At 39.5% G+C, this 27490-nt stretch overlaps 1 protein-coding gene across 50 annotated transcripts in view; it reads left to right on the forward strand.

The window, feature by feature from the left end:
• KIF1A (kinesin family member 1A) overlaps nt 1-26110 on the forward strand; it is a 142887-nt gene extending 116777 nt beyond the window's left edge. For 24 of the 50 annotated variants that reach the window (XM_078389315.1, XM_078389319.1, XM_072995798.2 and 21 more), the window contains 11 exons: nt 5961-6075; nt 9612-9745; nt 10658-10719; nt 11957-12102; nt 13068-13280; nt 14349-14426; nt 15528-15652; nt 15820-15966; nt 18380-18572; nt 19442-19560; nt 19868-26110. In XM_078389315.1, coding sequence (XP_078245441.1) covers nt 5961-6075; nt 9612-9745; nt 10658-10719; nt 11957-12102; nt 13068-13280; nt 14349-14426; nt 15528-15652; nt 15820-15966; nt 18380-18572; nt 19442-19560; nt 19868-19910 — 1375 coding nt within the window. In that variant the 3' untranslated portion in view covers nt 19911-26110. Of the gene's footprint in view, nt 1-3288; nt 3313-5960; nt 6076-9611; nt 9746-10657; nt 10720-11956; nt 12103-13067; nt 13281-14348; nt 14427-15527; nt 15653-15819; nt 15967-18379; nt 18573-19441; nt 19561-19867 lie in introns of all 50 variants that reach the window. The other 26 variants (XM_078389316.1, XM_072995801.2, XM_078389313.1 and 23 more) reach the window with 3 other exon arrangements.
• Nucleotides 26111-27490: the final 1380 nt, after the last annotated feature.

A 27490-nucleotide genomic window follows, 5' to 3' on the forward strand; every position in this document is an offset into this window, starting at 1 on the left:
TTGCTGTTTTTTTCTGATATTTAAAGAGAATGGATATCTAGTCAGAAAACTGTATTATCTCATCTAGTTAGGCATTAGGACTTTCAAAGAGAGGGGACAACAGATTTCCTTGATTTCCCAGATTTGTTTATATAGCTGAGAACAAATCAAGTTGGAAAAAGTCTCCCAAAATTAAGAACCATTTTAGGCTGTATATAAGGTACTTTCATGAAATAATATGTTGCTGAGATCCATGTTTGGTGTGAGATGTAATGTGATCTCTGTGCCATTTGTTAGTTTGTTTTTGGCAAATGATAGTCCAAAAATGGTATGCTGTTGCAACACTTCATAGCAATAATAATAATAATAATAATAATAATAATAATAATAATAATAATAATAATAATAATAATAATAATAATAATAATAATAATAATAATAATAATAATAATAATAATAATAATAGTAATAGTAATAGTAATAGTAATAATGTTTATTGCAGTCATATGACCCGACCCATCCAGAAATCGAAGCCAATCAGTACAAAAGAGAGAAAAACAAAGAAAAAAAGATAACAAGGAACACATACAATAGTCAGATGTCTACAAGTAACCTTCTACGAATTGCAGCCAGAAAGAAATTAACAACCTGAATTGAGTTCATAACAGTAATATTTAGGCAGAACCTTAGAGTTAAACTAGACCTAAAACTTGGGCAGAAGTTCTAAAATAAAAGAAAGAGGAATGATAGCTGAAAGCTGTAGAGCTCTCTCTGCCAGGCTCTGGACCTGGAAGCAAATCTGGCAGGTGGCTGGTTGAAACTTTTTGTGACAGATTGCAGATAGGTGAACAACACCTAGGGGAAAGCTTAGTACCCCAGCCGTGTATGCTTGTTTTTAAAATCAGGTGCCAGTCCCACTTTCTGTATCTGATGTTGATGGGCCATCTGATGTTTTAAAATGTGGATTCAGAAAAGTAGCTGTCAGAGAGGAACTGAGACCTGTAACTCATTTCACAATTTCTAACATCAGATGGACTAGTGGATCACACATAACTAGAATCTGGATTAGATGAGCTGATCTTTTTCAAAGTACTTTTATCATGTTTCTGTGGTATTTCATAGTTATAGCCAGAAGTGGCTATGTCAGAGAAAGTGTGTGCCAAATGATACTTATTAATCTTAAAGGTACTAGGAGACTCTTGTTACAGTACTGTAGTTTTTCCTGCAATGGGCTAGTAAGACTACATCCTTGGAAATGTTTTTAAAGCAACTTGTTTTATTCATGCTGCTCCTTACTTTTAATTGTTTTTAAACTATAGGTTTGATCAGAAAAGGGCATAAACTTGGGGAAATTGCTACCAAAATGCCTCTTAAAACAAAGTAAATAAAATGTTTGGTCACAAAGTCAACAAGTGACTCGTAACAACTTTGTACGGTAAATTTGAAAGTTGGATGCATTATGGCCTCTTTTAGGAAAAAAACTAACTAATTACTGCCAGATTCACACACCTTCTAGGAAGTTAAGTCCCCCTAAACTCAAGAGGGATGTATTCTCTCATATATTGATATGTGGACTGCATGTTGTATTAGCTGAAGCCTCTTGGTTGAATTAACAATAAGTGGATTGACCTTGTAGGCCTTTTGTCTAGCAAAATGAAATATTTTATGGAACGAAGGTATCTGAAGAACTGGATACATAGGCTCAACCACACTGCTTGCTATGCAATGAATGTTGTTAAATCCACCATAGCAAGTGAACAACTTCTTGAAAAGCTGGCATGTCCCTGGCCAACTACCGAGTCCTTCTTCAGTTGTGCATTTTTGCAATGTACTGCCCTAGATAGCTGAATGCTGTGCTCAGTCACCCACAATGAAAAGCTTTATTTTGCCTCCTGCCGAATGATTATCATAATTATGTATTAACTAATAGCTGCATTGTAGTAACTGCTCCTTAGGGAATTTCTTAATCACATATTTCTGTATCACTAGCTGCTCAGATAATTGATTGAATTAACTACACACATTTTTGTTATGTAGAACAGGGGTGTCCAAATTTTTCATTAGGAGAGCCACATCATATCTGCTCCACATTTTTGCTGAAGGAAGGCACACACTCCTGCCTGCCTGCACTCATGCCTGCCCGCCCACCTACTGGTCTGGATAAAAAGGCAAGGTGGGCCGGATGTGGCCTGCAGGTTGTAGTTTGGAGACCCCAGCCGTATAAGAAAAAGTCCACCATTATTTATTATAGCTAAGGCAACCTAGGTTCAAGTCCCTGCTTGGCCATGGAAACTCACTGAGGGGAGAAATGGTAAACTACTCCTTGAACATCTTAAATATCTAAAAAAATCTTAAAAGGGTTGTTATAGATTGGAAACAACTGGATAGCATTTAAGTTATTGTAGAACCCAATAATTAAAGGCTATACATCAGTCTCATTCTGTTATCTATGAAAGGTACAAAGTTATGCTGTGTAAGGTACAAAGTTATGCTGAAGCTGATATTTGGATGAATGGTGACAGAATAGGGGGTAGGAGTTGGGGATGGAGGAATATTAAAGATTTTTATTAAAAATACCGACCGCACAATGGAAAGATTAATATAACTGCATGGGCCCCCAAAAGTTAACACTCCATGTTTCTCACTTCTGGATTTGTGAGGCATACATAATGGTATCCTTTTTGAAGATCTTGACTGTGCACAATCCTGGAGCTCTGATATAAAAGTAGACATTTCTGTGTGTGACATCTCTTCTAATACACACCAACCTTCACCAAACTATCATTATGTATTCAGTGATGCATTTTGATCTGAAAGTTTGGGGGGGAAGTGGGCAGAAAGTTACTGTGTGTATAAACATCACCTGGTCAGATCACTGAAGCCCCTTGTCAACACTGAGAATCAAATATCTGATGAGTATTGTATTCCACTGAAAACAAAGCTGTGACTTTTCAGCCGATTGAAGATGCAAGGCAGTGAAGCCTAACATGGAGATGGATATTATTCGACTTCATGCCAATAAATGAATGGACATGTTCAGTATGTGAAAATACTTTCTGGATTTCCCTTGGTGGCCGTGCTCTTATAGCAAGAGAGTGATGGGAGAACTGTTTTGTTTTCTTTCTTTTATTTACCCACTAATTTTCACAACTAACAATGGCTAGACTCTGTTCAATTTCCCATGCACTTCATGTAGCTGCCTCTCTGGGCAGCTTTTCACAGGACACTATATAACAATGCTTTCTGACATTTTAATTTCTTTGTATATGTGTGTACATGTGTTTGTCCTGGGTTGCCTTCCACTTATAGCATTTCACTGGGAAATGACACTAGGTATTTCTAACTCACTTTTCTTCCACACGCTTGATCTGTTCCCTTCTGCTCTCCTCTCTTTCTCCTCTTGTGTGCTTCCGTTCCCCTTTCCTCCACTTTAAAGTCTCCCTTTTCCTAGTCTTGCTTCCTCCTGGTTGGAGTTAACTTCTCCTCCATCAGCTTGTGTCTCAGTGGTCTTAGTCTCAGCTCTTTTTGTGTTGGTTTTTGCAAGATGCTCCAAATCTCTTGATGTGATAATGTGATGCTTAGAATGGGTAGTAACTGCATCAACCAATAGTCAGATCCTCTTGAACAAAAGCCAGCATCTGTTTCTGAGAGCTGGTTATAATGCCATGCATACGTGTCTAACAGGAGATGTGGTGTTCTTGTTTTCTAAGATGCTTCTGACTATGTTGATAAGGATTGTTAATGAGCTGTGGTAGTGGAACGTCCATATGGAAATGCTCTTGAGACATGAGGATGCTCAGATAGAAATTAGAAAACTTTTCATATTTTTTATCATTTTCTGAATGTAGCTTCTGAAATGATCTTTAATTCATTGACCAGTATTCTACTAGTGTTCATGTAAGATTTGCATAACTTGTGGTGGTTAATAGCAGCTGATTGATAAGGTGCAGATTTGCATCTTGGTCATGTGCCTGGTCATGCACCTGATTATGCAACTGACAGCACGCTGGCACCTCATCAATTAGCCACAATTAACTCTGGCAAGTAACACAAACCTTCCAGGACCACCAGTAAGATTCGAGCCAATAGGTTAAAAATGTTAATGCTAAGCCAAACAGGCTCTGAAAAAGATGCATTATTATAGTGAGACATGGTACAAAAGAGAATAGAAAGTATTGTCATCTATATCATTCTTACTAGATTATCCAGATGTGTTGGATTACAACTCCTATTGTTCATAAGAACGTAATGAGAGCTATGCTGGATCAGACCAAGGATCTAATTAGTCTAGCTTTTTGGTCCTACAGTGGCCAGTGAAATATCTCCGGGAAGCATACAAGCAGACCAGGACAATAACACCCTCCTTTTTTTTTTTTTGCTTCCAGAAGCTGTATTGAAAGGCGGGCATACTGTCCCTGGTACTGGAGATAAGATATAGGCATTATGATTAATAGCCATTGATAGCCTGATCCACCACAGATTTCTCCAGCCCTTCTTCAAGGATTAAACTCAAACCAATTGCTTCCAAGATATTGACAACCTTCTCCCCTGGGTTTAGTTTAAAAGTTATTCTGCTACCTTTTTGATATTAAATGTTTTGTTGTGTTAAGTGCCTGCCATGCTGGCTGCCGATGATTTACTTACTTATTTATTTTATTAGATTTCGACCCCGCCCATCTAGACCAAAGGTCTACTCTGGGCAGCATTTTTAAAATAAATATATTCAATACATGTTGCCCACACAAGAAGTTAATTTCCACACAAAATAAACTGCAGGAGAAACCAAATACTGTACAAAACATCCATGAAGACCTTCCCTCTCAAGAGCCTTTATATAACAAAGATTTCACAGGTTGAAGGCAGGCATACTTACCTTTCTGTACCATTGACAACTTTGACTATATTTAGGAGAAGCAAATAGAATTAGGCAATATTCCGTGTATGAAATGCAAAATGCTTCTGCAGAGGCAGAACTACAGCACTGAGCATCCTCACCCCCTTTTTTTCTTTTCTGAACTTGCTTGCCAAAAACCTAGATCCTCCTTTCAATGGAAGGAAGATAGGCTGTCTGTTACTCTACATTTGACTGAAGAGATATAGACCTGGAGTGCTATAGTGAAAATTGGAGAATTACCGATTATTTCTGGATTAAAAGAGGCTCTGTCCCCACCTCTTAATTTTTTATCAATCTCTCTTTTGCTTATTCATCCACAATCTTTTGTATCAACTATTTTCTTTTCAAGACAGCATATTTAAATTACATCTCAGAACAAGTACAAGGGAATAGATTGGAAGCTTCAACTGTTGGCTAGTACTGTTCAGGCAGAAAGAGACAGTGAAATCCCTCATTTCTGCCATGTTTATTGGATTCCTGGTGTGGTGTAGTAGATAGAGTGATGGGCTAGGACTTTGGAGAACAGGGTTCAAATCCCTGCACAGCCATGGAAACTGACTGGAGAAGTAGAACTAGTAAAACCACTCCTTTACCTTGAAAGCCCTACTAGGTCACTATAAGTCATTTCTGACCTGACAGCACAGAACACACACACCATATTTAGAGACAACTAGAAGTTTGCCCCTTGTTTAGTGCTCTTCCTAGACTGGAAAATGGCATTGATCTGTACAAAATCCCTTTCTATTGCTGTCTGTCTTACTATGCCCTTCTGGTTCTCATCCTTTGTCTTAGTTTATGTGCATCCAAAACTATTATCTCTTCATATGCGAGCCATTCAAAAATAACAGAATGCAGAGCACAAAAGCCTTCAGTGAGAATTCCAACAAATGCCTCTGCTATTGCTTTTCTAATTGAGGAGGTGTTTTTGAGCCAGAGCACTCCAGCATGGCTATATCCATTCAGCACAAAGGTATCCATGTATGTGCATGTTTGCGTTTTGCTGCTGATATAGTGCTTTCCGCATAGTTTGTTCGTTGTTGCCTGCTGTGAGTTTTTTAACCAGGCATTTTCCACTGTTTTTTTGCAGGACATTTTTCCAATTTGAGGCCGCGTGGGATAGCTCCATGCACAACTCTCTGCTGTTGAATCGTGTCACCCCATACAGAGAGAAAATCTACATGACCCTCTCAGCATATATTGAGGCAAGATCCACCAGTGCCTTCATAACACCTAAAAACTTGCCATGTGTTAGCTGGGTTTTGCACAGGAATGTAGTCCTGATTTCCTTTATACTACCATTCTTAAATGGCCCTATGGCTCATTGTTTCTATCCTATATTCCAACATTGGACTTTAGGGTACTAGGATGACAATGGGGGCTTGCACACCAGTATAAATCCATACTTCATTGTCACCTATCCTAAAGCCCAGCAGATGCTTTGGGTGTCAGCCCCTGTGATTTTGAATCTGCAGTCTACAACATCTGGAAGGTACCAGATTTGGGAAAGGTACCTTACATTAACTCTGCTAAGTGAGTGCATACTGTAGGCTGGGGTTATTTCATTCAATACATGGGGTTATATAATGATGGGAATCTATCCCATCATTCCTTTCCTTTCAATAATGTTAGTTGCCTTGGCTCTTTTAGGAGAAAGGGCGCATATAAATAAATAAATAAACAAACAAACAAACAAACAAACAAATGCATTCACCTGTACAATAAGTGCACAGAATGGCAATGAATAGCAGAGCTTTGCTCCAATGCATGCTGCTACACATGCACTGAGTATACAGTCATGGCAAAAAAAAATACTGGCACCATGGCAATTCTGTCAGAAAATGCAACCCTTCTCTCAGAGAACTGTTGCAGTTGCAAATATTTTGGCACTCACATGTTCATTTTTTTGGTTTGTGTTGGAACAACACAAAAAAGATAAGAAAAGTCAAATCTGATACAATCCCACACAGAAACCCAAAAATGCACTGGGCAAAATTATTGGCGCCCTGTGTAAATTGTAAGGAATAATTGCTTTTCAAGCATGTGGTGCCCCTTTAATTTGTATACACACCGGTCACAAGTAAGAGGTGTGGGCAATATAGTAATCACACTTGCAACCAGTTAAGATGGAGAAAAGTTGACTCAACCTTTGTGTTGAGTGTGACAATGAGCATGGAGAAAAGAATGAAGTGTAAAGAGTTGTCTGTAGATTTGAGAGAAAAAATGGTGGAAAAACATTGACAATCTCAAGTCCATCTCCAGAGATTTTAATGTTCCTGTGTCCACTGTGCACAATATCATCAAGAGGTTTACAGCCCATGGCACTGTAGTTAACCTCCCTCGACATGGACAGAAGAGCAAAATTACTGAAACATTACAATGAAGGGTTGTTTGAATGGTGGATACAAAACCCAGATTAACTTCTAAACAGATTTGAGCTGATCTGCAGACACAGGGTACAACAGTGTCAGCTCGCACTATCCATCATCATCTGAATGAAAGAGGATGCTATGGAAGGAGACCCAGGAGGACACCACTGCTGACACAAAGGCATAAAAAAGCAAGATTGGGGTATGCCAAAACTTACGTGACAAAACCACAATCCTTCTGGGAGAACGTACTGTGGACAGATGAGACAAAAGTAGAGCTTTTCGGTAAAGGACATCATAGCACTGTTTCCAGAATGAGGAAAAAGGAATGAGGCATTCAAAGAAAAGAACACAGTCCCTATAGTCAAATGTGGTGACGGTCCAAAGATGTTTTGGGATTGCTTTGCTGCTTCTGGCACTGAATACCTTGACTGTGTGTATGGTATAATGAAATCTGATGATTACCAAACAATTTTGGGGTGCAACGTAGTGGCCAGTGCCAGAAAGCTGCATCTCCACCAGAGGTCATGGGTCTTCCAGTAGGACAATGACCTGAAACACGCTTCAAAAAGCACTCAGAAATGGTTACAAACGAAGTGCTGGACAGTTCTGAAACGGCCAGCAATTACTTCAGATCTGAATCCAACAGAAATAGAACACTTGTAGAGAGATCTCAAAACAGCAGTTGGGATAAGGCATCCTTCAAATCTGAAGGCCCTGGAGGAGTTTGCAAAAGAAGAGTGGTCCAAAATTCCAGTAGAGAGGTGTAAGAAACCCATTCATGGTTACAGGAAGTGATTGATTTCAGTTATTTTTTCCCAAGGGGGTGCTATCAAATATTACGTTAAGGGTACCAATAATTTTGGCCAATGCATTTTTGGGTTTCTGTGTGGGGATTGTATCAGATTTGATTTTTCTTCTCTGTTCTTTTGTGTTGTTCCAACGCAAACCAAAGAAATGAACATGTGCGTACCAAAACATTTGCAACTGCAACAATTTTCTGAGAGAAGGGTTGCATTTTCTGACAGAATTGCAAGGGTGCCAGTATTTTTGGCCATGACTGTATATGAAGTTTAGAACCCCGGTTACTCAGGGTTCCAACTCACACAAGATCTCAGATTGTACATACAGATCACTTATTTAAATCATTTAAATTCAGTCATATGTATGTAAATGCATTTTTGAACTGGCAGCTAATGTTTGGAGGGTGGAGCTCCATCCACATGATAAGGGATGATAGGCTCACTCCTCCACATATTTAAGGAGGAACATCTCAAATTCCAAAGTGATCTGCCCAAGATCATCCACTGACTTTCATGGCTTAGCAGGGATTCAAAACAATGCTCTATCCGCTATGCCAAGGACAAAAAGAAGACAATTTTGTATCTATTAGTAGGTCTTTATATAAACTGGGGTAGATTAACAAGAAAGCAGTTCATTATTAGCTTGCCATTTAGCTGATGAAAAGCTTCTTCTTTTTGTTAAGGCTGTCAGCTCTTATTTCCATGCAGGATCTTTTGAGTTACTAAGTCTTTTCTCACAGCGCAGAGAAAGGAATGCCTCAATGGGCCCCACTGCTCCTTTGATAAGGCAAGAAAGATAATTGGCCCATAGCCAATGGCAGTCCCACTATAAGCAACGCAAAAGAAGATAGGGCTTGGTATAGTAGTACAGTGGTGCCTCGCTTAGCGATTGCTTCATTTAACGAAGAATTCACTTAACGATGTGTTTCTTGGAGGAATTTTCTGCATTGTTTAACGATGTTCTCTATGGGGGATTTTCACTTAACAATCTCTGTTTTCGCTCATTTTTAAGTGACTTAAAATGTTTGAAACCTGTTTTAAATGCTTGTAATCGGTAGTCCCCCTTGTGAAACATGTGCAAACTTAATTTGGCTCTGTTCTGAGTCTTCGTTAATTTTTGGTGATTTTTTGTTTTTCCCCTTTAAATCCATTGAAGGGACGGAATGGCTTTCCGTTGGGGGAAACATTGTTTCACTTAGCGATGTTTCCTATGGGGACGGATTAACCGGTTTTCAATGCATTCCTATGGGAAATGGTGTTTCGCTTAACGATGTTTTCCCATAGCGATGAGTTTTTTGGAACCAATTAACATCGTTAAGCGAGGCACCACTGTACAGTACATAATCTTTAGATACTCCTCACACTGTCGGCCATTTTAAGAGAGGAGATCTAGGTAGCAATAATGAAAATATTCATTAGCTTTAGGCCATATACACATGACATTACTTGTTAACTCACTTCAGAACATAAGCTTGCTTATGCAGACTCACATTGCCATCTGTAAATAACCAACTGTGTACTAGCAATCAAAAGCATACTTTTGAAACTAGCAGGTGTCTCCCATTTCAGATGGAGAACTGCACTCAACCAGCAGTGATCACCAAAGATTTCTGCATGGTCTTCTACTCCAGAGATGCTAAGCTCCCTGCTTCTCGATCTATTCGCAATCTTTTTGGAAGTGGAAGCCTACGAGCCTCAGAAAGGTAAAGAAGTGGCTGCTGATGCTTCTGCAGAAGGGCAAAATCAAACAAATGCTGCATCTACTTAATGATCTACAAAATGATCTACTTAAATTACTGAATGAGTATATACTTAAATTACTGAATGAGTGTAGATAGATAGATAGATAGATAGATAGATAGATAGATAGATAGATAGATAGATAGATAGATAGATAGATAGATAGATAGATAGATAGATAGATAGATAGATAGATAGATAGATAGATAGATAGATAGATAGATAGATAGATAGATAGATAGATAGATAGATAGATAGATAGATCACAGTAGGATTCACAAACACATATCAGTTAAATTCATAATCTTAAGTAAGATTTGTTTAGTTTCCAAAACTTTGGATATAGTATTAACATCAGCTAAAGCAGTGTTCAACTCAGCTCAGCTGGCAGTGCTTTGTCTTTCAGGAGTGATAAAATACTTCTTTGAAAATGCCACAAACTGCACTGAGTAATCTATGGCTACTAATAACTCATGGTGTCTGTGTATTACTTCCAGCACTGAGAGCAATATACCTCTGAACACTAGTTGTTGGAATACATAAGTGGGAGGGCACTATTGCCTTCATGTCCTGTTAATGGGCTTTTAAAAGATGCTTATTGTGGGGAAAACTGTGGCTAAAATCCTGTTCATTACACCTACTGATGTAATGTCATTGGCATTTCCTGTCACACACCAAGAGACATAGCTGGTGTGCGACAGGAAATGCCTACATCTGCTACTTAACTTGTGGCAATTTGCCATTGAAAATTATGCCAAATAGGCTTTTGGCCACCATACTGAGCTTTGACCTGTTCCAGAAAAATGTATCTCTTTTGTAGGTTTGTATTAAGCTCATGTTATTCTTGCCCTTACTTTTAACTCTCACTCTTATAGCAACCGTGTGACAGGTGTTTATGAACTCAGCCTTTGTCGAGTGGCTGATGCTGGCAGTCCAGGTGAGAAGTTCATCTTTACCTTTGGCTTTACCACAAGGTTCCTAATTAGCTTTACTATTATGAAAGGTCTGTAAGGGGTATTGAGCTTAGGGTCAGCAAGAAAAATTCCAGCATTAAAAGAGCTGGAGTTACTGCTGCTGTAACACAGTTGCTTTCACTTGATTGAGCATGGCTGTCTCTTTACATCTTAACTCCTTCATCATAAACCCCATATGGCTTGGGTCCAAGCTATTTGAAAGATCACCCTATGTGAGCCTCCTCAGCTTTTAAGATCTTCTGGGGAGGCCCTTCTCTTAGTTCTTCCACTTCCTAAGCTTCTTTGGTGTGGACATGGGAGAGGACCTTCTAAGTGGCTGCTCACAGGCTTTGGAATCACTGCCCTGAGAAGTCAGTCTTGTCTTTCCATTATCAGGCAAAGGCCTTCTCCTTCAAACAAGCTTTTAAGCAGTACGTTGTCTCAGGAACCTTGGTTTTTAACGTAGAGATTTTTAAATGTTTTTAAATTGTTTTCAAACTTGATTTTTAAAATCTTAGTCTATGTTTGATTATTTTTAATGTGATATTTATGTAGTATTTTTAAATCTGTTTTATTGTTGTGAGCTGCCTTGGATTCTCTATGGGGAGAAAGGTGGAATATAAATTATATAAACCAACAAACCTTGGCAGTAACATATCTCTCTAGAGGGCTGGCACAACATTGCTTGCAAATCTCCGGAATGTCCTGCTTTATTCATGTTGCAGAATACATAAATGGTGTGCAATGTATCATGAATTCATCATAAAACCCACATGGCTTGGGTCAAAAAATGCACAATTGTCCTTAGAATACAGTACACTCTTTTTCACCAATCATTTTAAAGTAGAGGTTGGATGTTCATTCCTCTGGTGTAGTCTCGCTGTGTATCTCCTGTGTTAGCAGGACAGACTAGAGTTGGTGGTGTTGCCAGCTCTACAGTTCTATCACTATGATTTCCTCTGGTTGCACACTAAGAATGAAGTGGGGACACAGCATGCCTACTATACTGGTAACAACGTGTTTCCATGTAAACAAAATCCTAAATCCTATTCAGCCAAACCATGATTAGTGTATGCATAAAATCAATTCATTAAACAAACTGTACAGATAGGGCCTAAGCAATGCTGATTAAAGTAAGCACTCGGAGATTTTATTTTGTCAAACAGCACAGATGAAACACAAACAAATTATTAATCAAGTTTGAAACGTTTCCACTTGCAGGTATGCAAAGAAGACGAAGGCGGGTGCTTGACACATCTGTGGCGTATGTGCGAGGTGAGGAGAACCTGGCAGGCTGGCGGCCCCGTAGTGACAGCCTCATCTTGGATCATCAGTGGGAACTGGAGAAACTGAGCCTCCTGCAGGAGGTAAGGCCCAAGCCCAGAGGTTTTCCAGCTCCTTTTCTCTCTGTTTCACACCAGTATATGTATACATTGCCTGTGTTTTCAGGACAGGGTATAAAGCCATGAGGATGGAGGAAATTGGGGTAGGGTGGGGGGAATAGCTGGGGTAAACTAGTCCTCTCTAAACTGTGTATCACAATGGAAGACAGAAATTGTCTGTGATACACAGAAATCTTTCATCTGGGTAAATTTGCAGGCCTGGACAACGGTATTAGATTTCAACATAAACTCTAACACTGTTAAATGCTCCAAAAACAGCATCCATTTCCATTCATGTTTAAATCTCATTGAGGTGAATAGAAATGAAGTCAATCATGTCAAATTGTTGATTAAACAGGATCTGAGACTCTGTAACCCATTCAGATGAGTCTCACTTAATTCAGTAGAACTTGCTCTCCAGCAACATATGCCTAGAACTTACTGGCGAGTCCACATATATTATATATTTCAAGACATTAAGGTTGGAAACGTGAGGGTAGGAGCTGTACATAAAGTAGCCTGTGATCATCCATTAATTTCACATTATGGAATTGGACAGGGCAATGCTTGGGAAGTTAATTATTCAAAGAAATTGGAAGTGTTGCCTACTGCAGGACCCATGCTCCCCTGGTCTGTGAATCCCTTTCAAGCACTGTTGCACTTTCTTCTCTTATTCAGAATGATATGGGAAACACAACCTGTGTAATGTAGAATTTAGAAAAGCTACCCAGGGCCATATAGGCTGCCTCTTCTCTCTGGAAACACATGGGGAATCAAACTCCCAACCTCTGGCTCTTCAATCAGATATCTAAACTTCTGAGCTATCCAACCAGCTATGGTATTTCCTATACAGAGATTAATTTCTATGTAAAAATGACTGTATGCATGTGTCTGTTACCTAGAGTTGTCAAGCTTTCTTTCTTTCGTTCTTTCTTTCTTTCTTACTACAGGTTGAGAAAACAAGACATTACTTACTTTTGCGTGAGAAGTTAGAGACAACTCAGCGCTTAGGTCTCGATTCCCTGTCCTCAAGCTCCAGTGAAGACTCTGATTCCCGCAGCACATCTTGTGTCTCATCCCCTATCTCAGCAGATGGTACCCCAGATGGGAGGACTTTATCTCTAGACACCCCCAGCGAGAGACAGAAAGAACTTGCAGTTAAGGTAGTAGATACAGGATAACCCCATGCCAGCATCCAAGAGGCTTACATTTGAGTTCCTCTTTGGCTTATGAGAAGCTGGACAGAGTTATGCTTGCCTTCTGACAGGGTACAAATTAGAGGCAGCTGGATAGTGGCTGCATGTCTCAGCATTCTCTCCTCATTGCTGTTATTAAATGAGAGCGAAAGCAGAGGAATATGCTATATCTTTGGGGATGAATATCATGGAAGGCTTAGAAGGTACAACAGTTTGGAGTCTAGAAAAGAATTTTGTTGTCACTGTCAAAGCAGAACTGTCACAGATACAATTTCAGTGCCAGCTAGTAACTAAGTTATATAATTTCTAGAGGTGTGAGGAAGCACCCTGGTCAACAAAATGTAATCTTATAACACTTTAAACATGAATAAGTTTTATTTACTATAAGATTTAGAGGCCTGTGGCAGATCTGAAGAAGTGAGCAACAGTCCATGCCACAAAAAACTTGATAGTCTTTAAGGTGCCACAAGATCCTTGTTGTTTAAATTAGATAATTATACTAACCATACACCATCCATTTGTTACTGACAGGGCAGTGCTGTGATTACATGACTGCTGAAAGGGATTACAGCATTTCTGTTGATGGGTTTTAAAAGCAAAATATGAATAGTACAGGGAGAAAAGATGGAGGATGCAGACATTCTGACAATGTTTCCTTTACTTAAGAAATTATTTGGGAGACAGGAAGACACAAATAAAACACTCTGCTTTCCTAGTCAAGAAGCTGAACCCTTTTGAATTACAGGGAGTAGAATTATAGTTGTCCTCATGCAATTTAGGCACAAGATTACTAGTAGTTAAAGCTTCCTCGTGTTGGTAGATATCTTTCATTTATCTCAGGATCAGAAAGTGTCCTTCTGTGTGGGGAATATTGGAAGATACTAGTCTAGGGAGCATGATTGGAGTTCTCTCTGTGCAGAAGCCTTCTTAAGAAACCAGAGACACAAAATCTGGCTAGAGTTACTCAACATCATACTTGGCATCACAGTTGATTCAATAGGATCTTGTAATTATTATTCTTCCTCTTTTCTACAGTGCTTGCGCCTCCTGACACACACATTCAACAGAGAGTATAGCCATAGCCATGTCTGTGTTAGTGCAAGTGAGAGCAAGGTAAGGGAATGTCCGTGGTTCCATTTTCTGCTTTTTCTTTAAGCATATAACTATAAACGTGGTCCTTTTTTGGGAAGGATATATCCAGTGTGGCGAGCAAATGGTTCTTTTATTTCATGAGCAGACAGATGCAAAAGTCTGAATCTTCATTCTGGTTGGAGAATCTGCCTGTGATGCTGCCTTTTATGATGGAAGCTCATGGACAGCTTTCTAGGCCAAGTGTAATTCTCTATAATACATAATAAGAAATTTATCTCATATGGGGATGAGGGAGACAGGAAAAGGAGGCTACAGTGATTATTTTAGGGTGAAACAGAGAGTAAGTCTATTAATAGAATTGCATATTATTTTTGAAGCATATTGACTGGAGCGCCTTTCCCATAATGCTGATCCGTGACTCATGTTTGATATTAAAAGCCCAATCCAATGTAAGTTTGTTCAGAAATAAGACTTTGTGGGGGGGTTTAGTGGAACTTACAGTCAGGTAAGAACACATTAGATTGTAACTCAGTTTTAGACATCTCTCCTCCATCTCTTTCGAGTGTAGGAAGAACATAGGAAACTTCCATAATGGGGCAGGCAATTGCTCATCTAATTCTATATTGGTTTGCTTTGGCTGACAATAACTTCCTAGACAATCACTTGCTACCTGATTCTTTTATCTGAAGATGCTTGGACTTGAGGGCTTTTTTATGGATAAGACAGGTGCTCTGTCGTTGAGCTATAACCCCTACACCTTAGTATATTAGATAGATTTCTGTAGAGAGGAAGGAATAACCTATACGCAGCTGAGCATCAAAATCTGACATTTTTGAAAACAAAGATGTACCATGTCTAGATATGGTTCTCATAATAACAACAGCATGCTTCTTCTGTATGTCTTCTGCTATATTCTGTTATCGTTAAACCAAGCAACTTGGTGACTGTATTTTAATTGCTTAATCTCATTTTAATGGTTTCATGGTCTAATTCATTTTGCTTTTCATCTGTTTTAAACTGTATTTGTTAGATGCCTTGAGCATTATTGTTCAAAGGAGAAGTGAGATAGAAACATAATAAAGAAATAAACCAACAAACCAGTGATGTATTCTTCTTCTACAGCTGTCTGAGATGTCAGTGACTCTGATGAGAGATCCTTCCATGTCAGCTCTTGGTGGCACTACCTTGACCCCCTCTTCTACCTGTCCATCACTGGTTGAAGGGCGGTACAATGGCACAGAGGCCAGGTAAAAAGGCAGCAAACCTAAGAATTTCAGATCTGGTTTAAAGTTATATGGACATGTTTCAAGATTTGTGCCAGAAAACTGTCCCAGTTTTCTTCATTGGGGAATGAAAGAACGTCAAAATGTACTTGAAATGTAATTGAAATTCCCTACCTGCCTTCCCTCTGCAGAAGTCTCCAACTCTCTTCTAGGGTGGAAAGTCCTGAATCTGAGCCCACAATGGAAGGAGAACAGAAGAAATCACCTACGTGTGGGCCTGAAGAGGAAAAGGAGACCCAGCGCCTATTAGTCCCTGACATTCAAGAAATTCGAGTCAGGTACAAATTGTGGTCTGGAAGAATGGATTATTTACTTGGGTACATCAGAGGGATTGCTTTACAATCTCCCTTCCAGTGGTCTAGTCCTATAATATATTTTATTTCCTGCAATACACCTTTCCTTTGGAGAGAAGCAACACCATGAAGAGAGGAGCTGTAGTACCAGTAGAGACAACTGTATCTAAAGATAGAAAGCTACATTTACACATATCAGAAACATACAGGAGCTGCTTCACCAGGGAGATTCCCTGCCTCTAGAAGTGGGCAGCTTCCCCACGTCAGTATGTAAGTGAACAGAGCTCACTCTATTCACTCGTGGCACAGTAGCTAAACTGCTGTACTGCAGCCAAGACTCTGCTCACAACTTGAGTTCAATCTCAATGGGCACAGGTAGCTGGCTCAGGATTGACTGAGCCTTCCATCCTCTGTCATCCCCTTCTCCTCTTGCCTTCACACTTTCCCAACATGAGGATCTTTTCCAGGGAGCCTTCTCTTCTCATGAGATGGCCAAAGTATTGGAGCCTCAGCTTCAGGAGCTGTCCTTCCAGTGAGCACTCAGGGTTGATTTCCTTTAGAATGGATAGGTTTGTTCTCCTTGCAGTCCAGGGGATTCTCAAGAGCCTCCTCCAGCACCACAATTCAAAGGCATCAATTCTTTGGCAGTCAGCTTTCTTTATGGTCCAGCTCTCGCTTCCATACATCACGACTGGAAAAACCATAGCTTTGACTATGCGGACCTTTGTCGGCAAGGTGATATCTCTGCTTTTTATGATGCTGTCGAGGTTTGTCATTGCTTTCCTCCCAAGAAGAGGCATCTTTTAATTTTGTGGCTGCTGTCACCATCTGCAGTGATCATGGAGCCCAAGAAAGTAAAATCTGTCACTGCCTCCATATCTTCCCCTTCTATTTCCCAGGAGGTGATGGGACCAGTGGCCATGATCTTAGTTTTTTTTTTCATGTTGAGCTTCAGACCATTTTTTGCACTCTCCTCTTTCACCCTCACTAAGAGGCTCTTTAATTCCTCCTCATTTTCTGCCATCAGAGTGGTATCGTCTGCATATGTGCCATGATCCAGTGCAAATTGTTTCCCAACAATCAAATGATTTATGGGCAGTGACCATCTAGCTTAACCCCAATCTATATCCCAGTTGGTCCTTTTTGGTTCAGTGACAAGGCAAAATTACTGGTAGTAGTAATTTTGTGGCCAGGCTGGAGTGATTCCTGCAGGAGTGGAAGAATTACTTCAAGCTCAGTCCAAGAAAGTGGCCCTTTCTGGTGTAATGAGATGCAATCCTTTCTTGCTGTCTGAGTGCAAATCTAAATCGGACCTCACTATGCTCTCACTTACAATGCTACCCTTGAGAGTTTGATGTTTCTCCTTACGATCTGCCAGCCCATACATAATCCCCTCACATAATGGGATGCCACTGCTCTGATGGCTTTCCCCACCCCCTCTTCCCCTCCCTGCCTTTCCTGAATACCTCAGACAATGCTATGACAGGGAGCTGGGGGTCATGGAGGGAAAGGGAGGGAAAGGAAGAATATAGACACCTCCCTCTCTCTTTATTAGGACCATCCTATCTCTCACTCATCTCTACTCATCTGAGCCCTGGCTTACAGACTGCCCCTTCTCCCCTGCCCAAAACCGATAGAAACTAGATTTTCTATTTCCAATAGGAAATCTAGTTTTTATTCTTTCTCCCGGCAAGGCGGTGGTCTCTTAAGACCCAAACAAGGGATCTCATCCATTTGTTCTGGTATAAATTGGGCAGACCACAGTGATGGTGAAACTCCGCCATGGGGTTAGATAAAGCAATAGGTCTGTTACCAGTCTGTGTGATTGAGGTCAGAGTTCAGAGAGGAAGATAATAGTTTACAGAAGTGTGCAAGAAAACTATGTGGAGATAGAGTGCTAACTCAAGAGTGCTAACCCAGATTGTCAAATGGATCTTTTATTTAGATCACCAGCAAACAGTTACTGAGGTTGTGTCTGACTTTTTTTTTTCCCTTTGTGTGATGTTCTTCATCATGCAATGATATCTGTGTTAAAAGAGAATTACCTGTTTTGCTCAAACAAGTGATTTCCCCCCATTCAAAACTCTGGGAGGGAACAGTAGGGCCACTTTCATATGGTATATGTGAGACTGTGCATCTACATGAAGCAGGTGTACTAATCTCCTTCATATGTGAATTTCATGACACAATAAGAAACACCAGGTGGAGTAGAAACAAGCCAAATGCAAGCATATTAGGTCACTTTGCAGGAGCTTAATTTCTGGAGCAGATGGATGAGCCTTGAACAAAGACAAAATACTGGCGGGATTTTAAATGTTCAGAAACCCACATAGTAAAATGTTCATTGTGCAGTTTCAGTACAGTTATTAAACATGGTGCCATTGTGTCTTCTCTACAGCCCCATTGTCTCCAGAAAAGGTTACTTACACTTCCTGGAGCCCCACACAAATGGCTGGGTGAAGCGCTATGTAGTCGTGAGACGCCCCTATGTCTACATCTACAACAGTGACAAGGACTCGGTGGAGAGAGCTGTCCTCAATCTCTCATCAGCTCAGGTGGAATACAGCGAGGACCAGCAGGCAATGCTGAAAGTAAGAACAAGTTTGTGGATCAGGCAGAAAGAGAGAGCCCACAGCCTGTCTCAGTTGTTTGTATGTTGGGAGGCTGAGCTGTAAAAAGAGATCACAACTGGCTGAAAGCCAGAAAGAGTGCAAAACGCAGAGGAAGGAATTAAAATAAGGCATTAAAACATAAATGATGGGATCTGTTTGTGAACAGGCTACATCTGAGTTCTCTACTCATTTCCTGTAGCTCTGCTCAAGAACCTATACCACACAATCATTTCACACTCCATCCTCCTAAGTGCAAACTGGTGAAAACAATTAGTGCAGACTGCTTGCTAAATAGGCTTGGAAACCATACTCAATACACATAGAAGTGTCACATTTTTCTTTTTTTTAATGCCAAAGCCTATACTGTAGCTTGATCTATCACAGACAATCCAGTGAACCCGGAAAGGGTTTGATTATAGTCATAACTGCATCCAGGAGTATTTTAAATATAAAAAAGAACCAAGTCCAAGACAGAATACTATATAGAAGTACAGTATGTTCAGGATGACTCCACACATAGACCCTATACATATGCTCCAGAAGCAATAGCAGTAAATACTCTGCAGAACTGACACTTCGGGATGAAGATAGAGCATAGCAGTCCTTGTCTTCTTCTAGTTAAGATGGAAAATGACTGTTATGCTTGCAAAAGAGAATGTGCAATGTTTTTTAGCAAATATTTACATATTTGGAGAAAGGAACAGGAACTGCAGGAATTGCTGAGGGGGCACTTTCAGAACGTCCAACATAGATTATGGGGTCATGGGGTTTGGATTACGGTATTTGCAATTACAATATTTCTCTCCATCTTCCATTTGTAGTGCTAGATCTCACTTGTTCTGTTTCAGACCCCCAACACATTTGCAGTGTGCACTGAGCATCGTGGAATCCTGCTGCAGGCAAGCAACGACAAGGATATGCACGACTGGCTATATGCATTCAACCCTCTACTGGCTGGATCAATAAGGTATCTGCAGAGCTTAAAAAATCCTTTGCAACAGCTGTGCACAACTGTGCCCTTCATATGTTTTTAGACTGAAACTTCCATAATCCCTTACCATTGGGTATGTAAGTTAGACCGGATGGGAATTGTAGACTTAAAAATGGCAACAACATGCAGTGTTGTGCCAGAGCTAATTCCAGCTCAGGTCCATGCAGAGCCTACTTGGTTGGTCTTTCTGAAGGTTTGCTAGGAGTCTGAAGAGTCTTTTCTCCTCTGTCTTATTCCCCCCAGCCATCCTTTCATTATTCTTTTTTCTTGGCTTCCCCAACAGGTCCAAACTGTCTAGAAGGAGAACAGCCCAGACAAGAATTTAGTCTAAAAGAACCACCCAACTCATCAAACAAAAATAATGGGTGCTGTTTGAGGGTTCCCATCTTAAATTTGGATCTCTCCTGTCATTCATCTCCCAGATGCCTGCGCCACAGAGTGATCCATCTCAAGTTACAGCTTCATTGGCCAAACTCATTTCTCTTGTAACTTTAGAAGACTGGTACACCCTGAAATTCTTGTGCATATGTGATCTCCCACCCATCTCTTTCTATTGGGTGAAATATGACCACTAACAAAGCAAGAGCTTTTTCTATTTTATTTTATTTTATTTTAATTTTTAAAGCAACTGTTCCATTTAAAGAGACAGGTATTTGCAAAGGGGTGAACGTTTTAAATCATGTTACTTAAAGGAGATAAAAGCGATAGGATTGTGTGCTGATAAAACATAACTTATTGACATTTTAAAAATTACTTGGTAGAGCAAGAAAAAGTAGTATAAGATTATATTTATAAAGTATTTATTTCTATTTACTTCACTGAAAATTGAACATTCTGTTTATCATGTGTTGCTGTTTTCTACACCTATACACGTACGAGGTGCTGCATTCCATTTCTGATAAGGGAAAAGATGTGGAAGTGAGTCAGTGTGATCATAGGAGGGAGCCTCATCAGCCATTTTCTGACACTATGCTTGTTTAACTTAGCTAAAGGATGAGCTGGGTATCCAGATATATACAACATTTCTGTAACTTGCTTTTTGTTTTAATGAAAATCCGTTTTAGGAGACTCTGCTTGGGAGTAAAGAAACTGTGGGTTGTGGGCTTAATTCTTCCACAACATTCCATATGGTAGTGAAAATAGTGATAGATGACCCGAGGGGAAAATTGCATTTTCCAACAAACAAAGGTTTCTAGTAGTTGCTGGGGGCAGATGGAATATCTGCACAATAGAAGTGCTACCACAAAGAAAGATGTATGGATATCCTACAGAAATGAGGAAATGTATGTTTACTGCATACAGAAAATATTATTTGTCATATTATTTTATTGGAAAAATAATTTTACAGTTGATGGGGATATAGAAAGAATGAAAGGACCCTACCATAAGGAAAAAGCATGACATAAAATAACACTTCTTTTTCACTGTTTTAAAAAATCTCCCTCCAAACATTTAATATGCTGGCACTTCACTCTTTTCTTTCCTTTTCTCCACCCCCACCCCTTGGAGTATTAGAATTCTACACAGAATGTCCAACTCACAATAACAATTGAAAATGATCCTTGCACCACATTTTTAGAATAACCTTAACTGTAGAGTCTCTGTGTTAGCTCAGAGTACTCCTTTTACCATTTCAAAATTTTGGTTACATATGTAAGCTCAACCGTAGGTGAGGTGCTGAAGATGTCCAAACCTCCCTGTGGGTATCTCAGAGTCTATATAATCTCTCACTGACAGCAGACATTAATTTGCACAGCATGACTATACACTGGTTTGATTGTTTCTCACTTTCCCAACTTTTCCTGTTGTATCTGTTTGGTCTTGTGTGTGATATCCAGATGAGATGGTCTATGCAGTAATCATTTTTTTGAATTCTACTTTGATATGTGTGTGTGTGTGTGTGTGTGTGTGTGGTGTGAGGAAATATGGGCAAATACAGTAGAAGGTGAGCTGAATCCCTCTGCATAGACTCAGTGTTTCAGCCAAACTGTATACTTTTTGGAGAATGAGCAAAAGTGGTGACTACAGTAACCAGGACATAGCCCAGGCAAAGTCCTCCCATCTCATGTCCTCGTTGGGAGATATATCAACTGACTGGGCATTTTATATCATTCTTTGCTGCTCTTTTTTATATTAGCTTCCTTCAGATAGCATAGCATTCCTTCTTTGCCCTCCACAGAACTCTTGTTCTGTCTTCCAATTTGAAAAGACAACAAAAAATAGGAAGTGCTAGTTATTCCCATGGGCTCACCATTCTGTTCTGTGATCATTTCCCAAAATTTGCTGTCCAATTTTATATGCACAAAAAAGCCACTTGTTTTATAATCCAGTTGAGATGGACATGCAGGAGGTGGTCAAGAAATAGTGTTATTTATTTTATTCCCTGTGGTTTACTTTTCCTGCTTGCAAAATAATAATTATACACACATATATACAGTATATATTTAAAAATAGCTTTGCTGGACAATTTTGATTCAATACAACTTTCCAGTCTCAAGGCTGCTTCCAGACAAGGTGTTTACAGTGGAATTGCAATGCCTCACTTGCTAACATTAAAAGGAGTGGGGTCCACACAAAATAGTCATCTTTGTGTAATTCCTCTGTGTTTTCCCAGTGCTGCTTTCACTTTGTTTTATACCATGGAAAAAATCCCACTTTATAGGGAGGAATGGAATAGCAGCACCATCACTTTGCAGGTGTAGATAGGAAAATGTGGAATTCAGGAAGGGTGGGAAGAGTTATCCCAAGAAAAGGTAGATGAGATATTGGTTATACCCCTCCTTTCTCTGTCATAGGATTGAGGAGCCTGTGAACCCTTAATCCATGTCAACCATAGCTAGCCTGGCCAGTAGTGAAGGAAGTGTACCTCTGGACCATGGGTTCCCCATCCTGTTGTATTGCTTGCTATGGGTTTCCAAGAACAGAAACCTTTCATGTCTTTAACAAAATCCTTTTAGCTTCATTCATGTTTCTTTCTTCTTAAGACACATTTTATTGATCTGAAGCTTCTGGCTCTGGGCAATGAAATTAGAAGCTCCTGAACTCATTACTTCTTAAATGTATTATCGCCCAGAATGAGTTGTCATCAGTGCCTTTAAGAAGAAAATTAACAATTTAACTAGACTACTCAAGTGCCCCCCTAAATATAATTCTCAAGTATTTTTTTTTATCTGAACACAGTGGGAATGAAAACAGAATTGCACTGATATGCATTTAACAATTTAAAAATTGTTTGAAGCTGCTGGGAGTCCAAGAGTGGTTTCTAGAATACCCTGTTTCTCCGAAAATAAGACCTAACCTGAAAATAAGCCCTAGTATGATTTTTCAGGATGCTCAGAATAAAAGCCCTACCCCAAAAATAAGCCCCAGCTAAGTGAAACCCCGCCCTCCACCATTGTGCAGCATTGTGCAGCAACCAGAAGATGACATAACTGTAAAATAAAACATCCCCTGAAAATAAGCCCTAATACATTTTTTGGAACAAAAATTCATATAAGACCCTGTCTTATTTTTGGGGAAACACGATATGACCATTGTTTACATTAGAAAGAACATGTTGCTGACAAGGGGAGCGCTCCCTCCCTGAAAAAAAAGCGAAACCTCTTGCAATTTTCGTGTTTATACCCTTTTCCTTTCCTGCTGCACTCAGCCCAAGGTTTGGGTTGTGTTGTGTGTTTTTTTTTTTTTTGAAAGAACAGAAACATGGCAGCTTTTGTTAACTGCATTCCATCCTTCTCCCACATTGCTCACTCTCGGTGTCAGACTCAGGCAGGATGAAAAGAATAATTCATGGAAGCCCAGAGAAAGACAAGGCAGCTCAAGTAAACTGGCCCTTTCCAAATTAATAAACAATTTTCTAAGGAGAGAGAATGACACATCCATTCTGAGCCAGCTCTCCTGTCCTCCTCTTCACACAGCTGTGACCCATGTCAAGGAACAAAGTAAGGCTGTACACGTACACGTGCTTTTCTCAGTGTGTGGAAAGTATTGAAATTCTGCCTAGTGCTTTTTTAGCATTGTGTCTGGAAGCACCCAGTCTAAAGCAGGGGCAACTCATGGACAGTACAGGGAGGCTCTCTACAAAACTGGGGGGTGGGGGTGCGTTGCTTCCTGCTGCTTTGTGCATGAGCCACCTATGGTCTAAAGACTGAGGTATCATCTCATGAAAATTCATCTTTGATACTCGGGTTTCTAAACAGTTATTCTTGCTCTCTTATCAGTGTTTGACCAACCACCAAAATACCTGGAAAGAGTTCCAGTGGCATTAGCAGACATTAGGCCAGAAAGTTTGAACAAAATATGCAGCAAGACAGCAGATGGTCATGCTTGCCAAATCCTCCCTTCTCTGAAATGTCCTATATGATTATTACAGTACTTTAAATGGTTAAGGGTAAATTTACAGCTCCCTATAGCCAATTAGTAATAAAGTGCTAGAAATGTAAGTACCTGTCTTTGAAAAGGAACAAAATATACAGTGCAATCTTATGTCTGTTCCTTTGAAAGTAAGATTCACTTAGTTCAGCAGGGCTTCCTCCTGGGTAAAGTACCTATAGAATTGCAGATATGTTATCATTGTTCCTCTCTAGAAGAGCCCTTTCTTCACTTCCCTAAATACAGGATGGCTTTTGGAGGCTGATAAGAGTTCCTTCAAAAGAAGCATAAATGCCTTTTTGAAAGAAAATCTATCCCAATTGGCTATTGATTTGATCATACATGCTTCCATTATCTACATGAGGCTTTAATAACAGAAGCATCGATTAGAACTTAGAAAAGTTATTTTTGGGATGACAACTCGAATAATTCCTAGCCATGACTGTGGGAGATTTTTGGAGTTGCAGTCCATAATATAACTTTTCTAAGAGAGGATCATCACCCCCCTTTCCCCCCAGGCATAATCAGAAAATCATCTGCAGTCGCACTATGTTAGTGGCAATGAATGAAAAAAGTTATGTCATCAGTATCCTCCTTTTTTTCATTTATTAGGATCAAATAATGCAGGGAGACAAAAATGTGTTTGTTACCTGCACCTCAAACGAGGAAGAAGGACTAGTAAGGACAATACAGTGAGACAGGACAATACGGGACATGGCTTAGGTCAGCCAGCCTTATGTGCATGTCCCTGCTGATGTGAATTTTGGGATGGGCCCAATCTCACTCAGTGTTCCATGTTGCTGAGGCCAGCAAATCTGCAGACAACATGGTAGTCCTATGTAGGGGATCAAAGGCATAATCCAAGATACTTGGAATCAATGAGGATTTTTGAATCAGGATTTGAACGTGATGACTGAAAAATAGCTGGTGAACTGTGAACTCAGCAAATTAACTGTAACTTATTTATCACACGTTCAACAAATAGCAGTCTTCTGCTAATGTGAACACCTTTAGACAATTACAATATTTTGTTAGGAATATAGATATTTAATCCATGAGTGTTATTTTGCTCACCCTGCCTGTCATTTCTTTGGCATCTGTACTGCTGAGATTACTGGTTCATTCATTGCCAAAATATCAAGTTACACATATATTTATCCATCAGATTTCAGACTACTTGGGAAGTCTCCACTGATTTATTGTAAATCTTTCTTCATAGTTTAAGATGTAAGGATTTTTAAATACTCTTCATAGATAACTTCTTTTCAACAGCCCATGGGCTTTTGTTGGGAATAAGTGTCCATAAAGGGTTTTTTTTTTAATTTATGTTTCAGGAAATCCAATAGATACGTTTTAGTTTTAACATGAAAAACCCAGAGGAGCTACCTTGACACTACCCATTGACACTACAATGTACTGTAACATGTATTTCTAAATAGAGGCTGGTGTGATAAAATCATGTCATGTAAGAAAACAATGTTATTATTATTTTTTAAACATATATAACTTCATTCCTATTCCAATGGGGTATAAAAAGGAATTATCCTGAAAGAATAGATGCTTTTTCTACCACCTTCAACAAGTATCTCAGATCTTAGACAAGCATGGTAAAATAATTCTGGGGATTATAAAGCAAGAGGCAAGCAAAGAAACAAGAGATTGAAGCACAATTAGCTAAGAACTGTAGAACTAAGAGGAGATTGCTTACTTCTGTGGTAACATGCAACAACACAAGGAATTTAACTGTTTAATGTGCTTTTACTGTCTCTCTGTTGTGTATTGAGTGATCTGTATGAAGGATCTCTTATCATTCACGAGCTGTGGCTCAATATCAAGATTGTACTGTATAACAGAGATTGTGATCACTTTCTTTTATTTTTATTAATCTTATTTTGCCTGTGCTTCCATTATCTAGTTTGTCCACATGAGTTCTTCCTGTGACATCATCTCCAAATGCTGGGAGACAATTTCTCTTGCTTTGTATATATGTGATTGCTGTGGGCACACCTGTTATAAATAACAATACTGAAGTAATGAGTCTAGTTTTCTTGATGTCTTAAATTATGAGTGTTGGAAATTAGGGTCTTGAACTGTTTGTGTACACTTAAGGCATTGTTCAGTTAAAGAAATAAATGTGGCATTTATGCAAATATGGGACAGGGTGTCCTTGAACTTTTTCCTTATTCTCTTAATAAAATGTCTTGTTAATTGAAACAAAGCATCATTTAAAACTAAACAAACATGGAAAGTATTTTTGGTCAATCTATACGCAGACAATTTTATAGAATTAGATTCATAATTTCTTTATGTATATACTGTACATTACCCAATATACAGTGGTGCCTCCCTTGAAAAGGATAATTCGTTCCAGCGAAATCGCTGTAGAGCGAAATCCTTGTCAAGCGAAATAAAAAAGCCCATTGAAATGCATTGAAAACTGGTTTAATGCGTTCCAATGGCCGAAATACCTCAGCATCCAGCGAAGATCCTCCATAGGGCGGCCATTTTCTGATGCCTGTGCAGCGAAAAATCCGTCCTGAACACAGCGGGGAGCCATTTTGAACAGCCGGCAGCCATTTTGAAAACCCAACAATCAGCTGTTTTGATCGTCATAATGCAAAGAATTGGTTCCCGAAGCAGGGAACTGATCATCGCAAAGTGGATTTTGCCCATTAAAACATCGTTTTGCGATCGCTAACATCATCGTGAAGCGGATTCGTCGTCAAGTGGGGTAATCGTTAAGCAAGGCACCACTGTATACCATAATTACTATATGTAGGTATGGTAGTTATATATACATAATCACATATACATAATACGTAAGATGGTCCATTAGAACCTAGGTGGCCTTCTCATACCCAGTATACTTCAGATGTATTACACTACGAATGGACAACATGTGAGTTCCCCACCCCCAATCCTCAAGTCATTTTTGCAGCTTCTAATGCCCTGGAGCTTTTTATCTCCTCCTGCTTCAATTTTTTTCAACAAATGTTACTTACTCAGATAGTCGCCTTCTGCCCTCTAGGGATGCATGGAACCATCTGGCCATGTTTTGACTCTCTCCAGTATCATTTCAGCCCTCATCTTTTTTTTTAAAACAGGGTGGGGCTTCTTTTTTTAAAAAACTTTTTCTGACTTACATTCATTTTTAGTTAAAAGAAACCAAGTGCAACATCCACAGTACATAATCACTGCATTATGAAAAACAGTCAGACTTCCCTACACTTTCAAAGGTTGGGACACTCATAGCAGAATCCTAGCAAACAATCCTAATGCATGCACAGAAGAGAGAAGGTGGTCATCCCTAGTTTCAGGCCGTTAAATGCTTTTTTCTGTGTAATGACCAAGCTTTAGCTGTCTGCATGTGTCATAGAATCATAGAAAAGTGAAGTTGGAAGGGGCCTACAAGGCCATCAAGTCCAACCCCCTTCTCAGTGTCCTATAACTACGACATTATTACCATTAGAGGAAGCTGACTATATAATAAAGATTGACACAGGACCATAAGATGGTTCTTTTGCTTGGGGAACTC

Source organism: Pogona vitticeps, chromosome 3, assembly GCF_051106095.1.
Source record: "Pogona vitticeps strain Pit_001003342236 chromosome 3, PviZW2.1, whole genome shotgun sequence".
In the NCBI taxonomy this organism is placed as follows: Eukaryota; Metazoa; Chordata; class Lepidosauria; order Squamata; family Agamidae; genus Pogona; species Pogona vitticeps.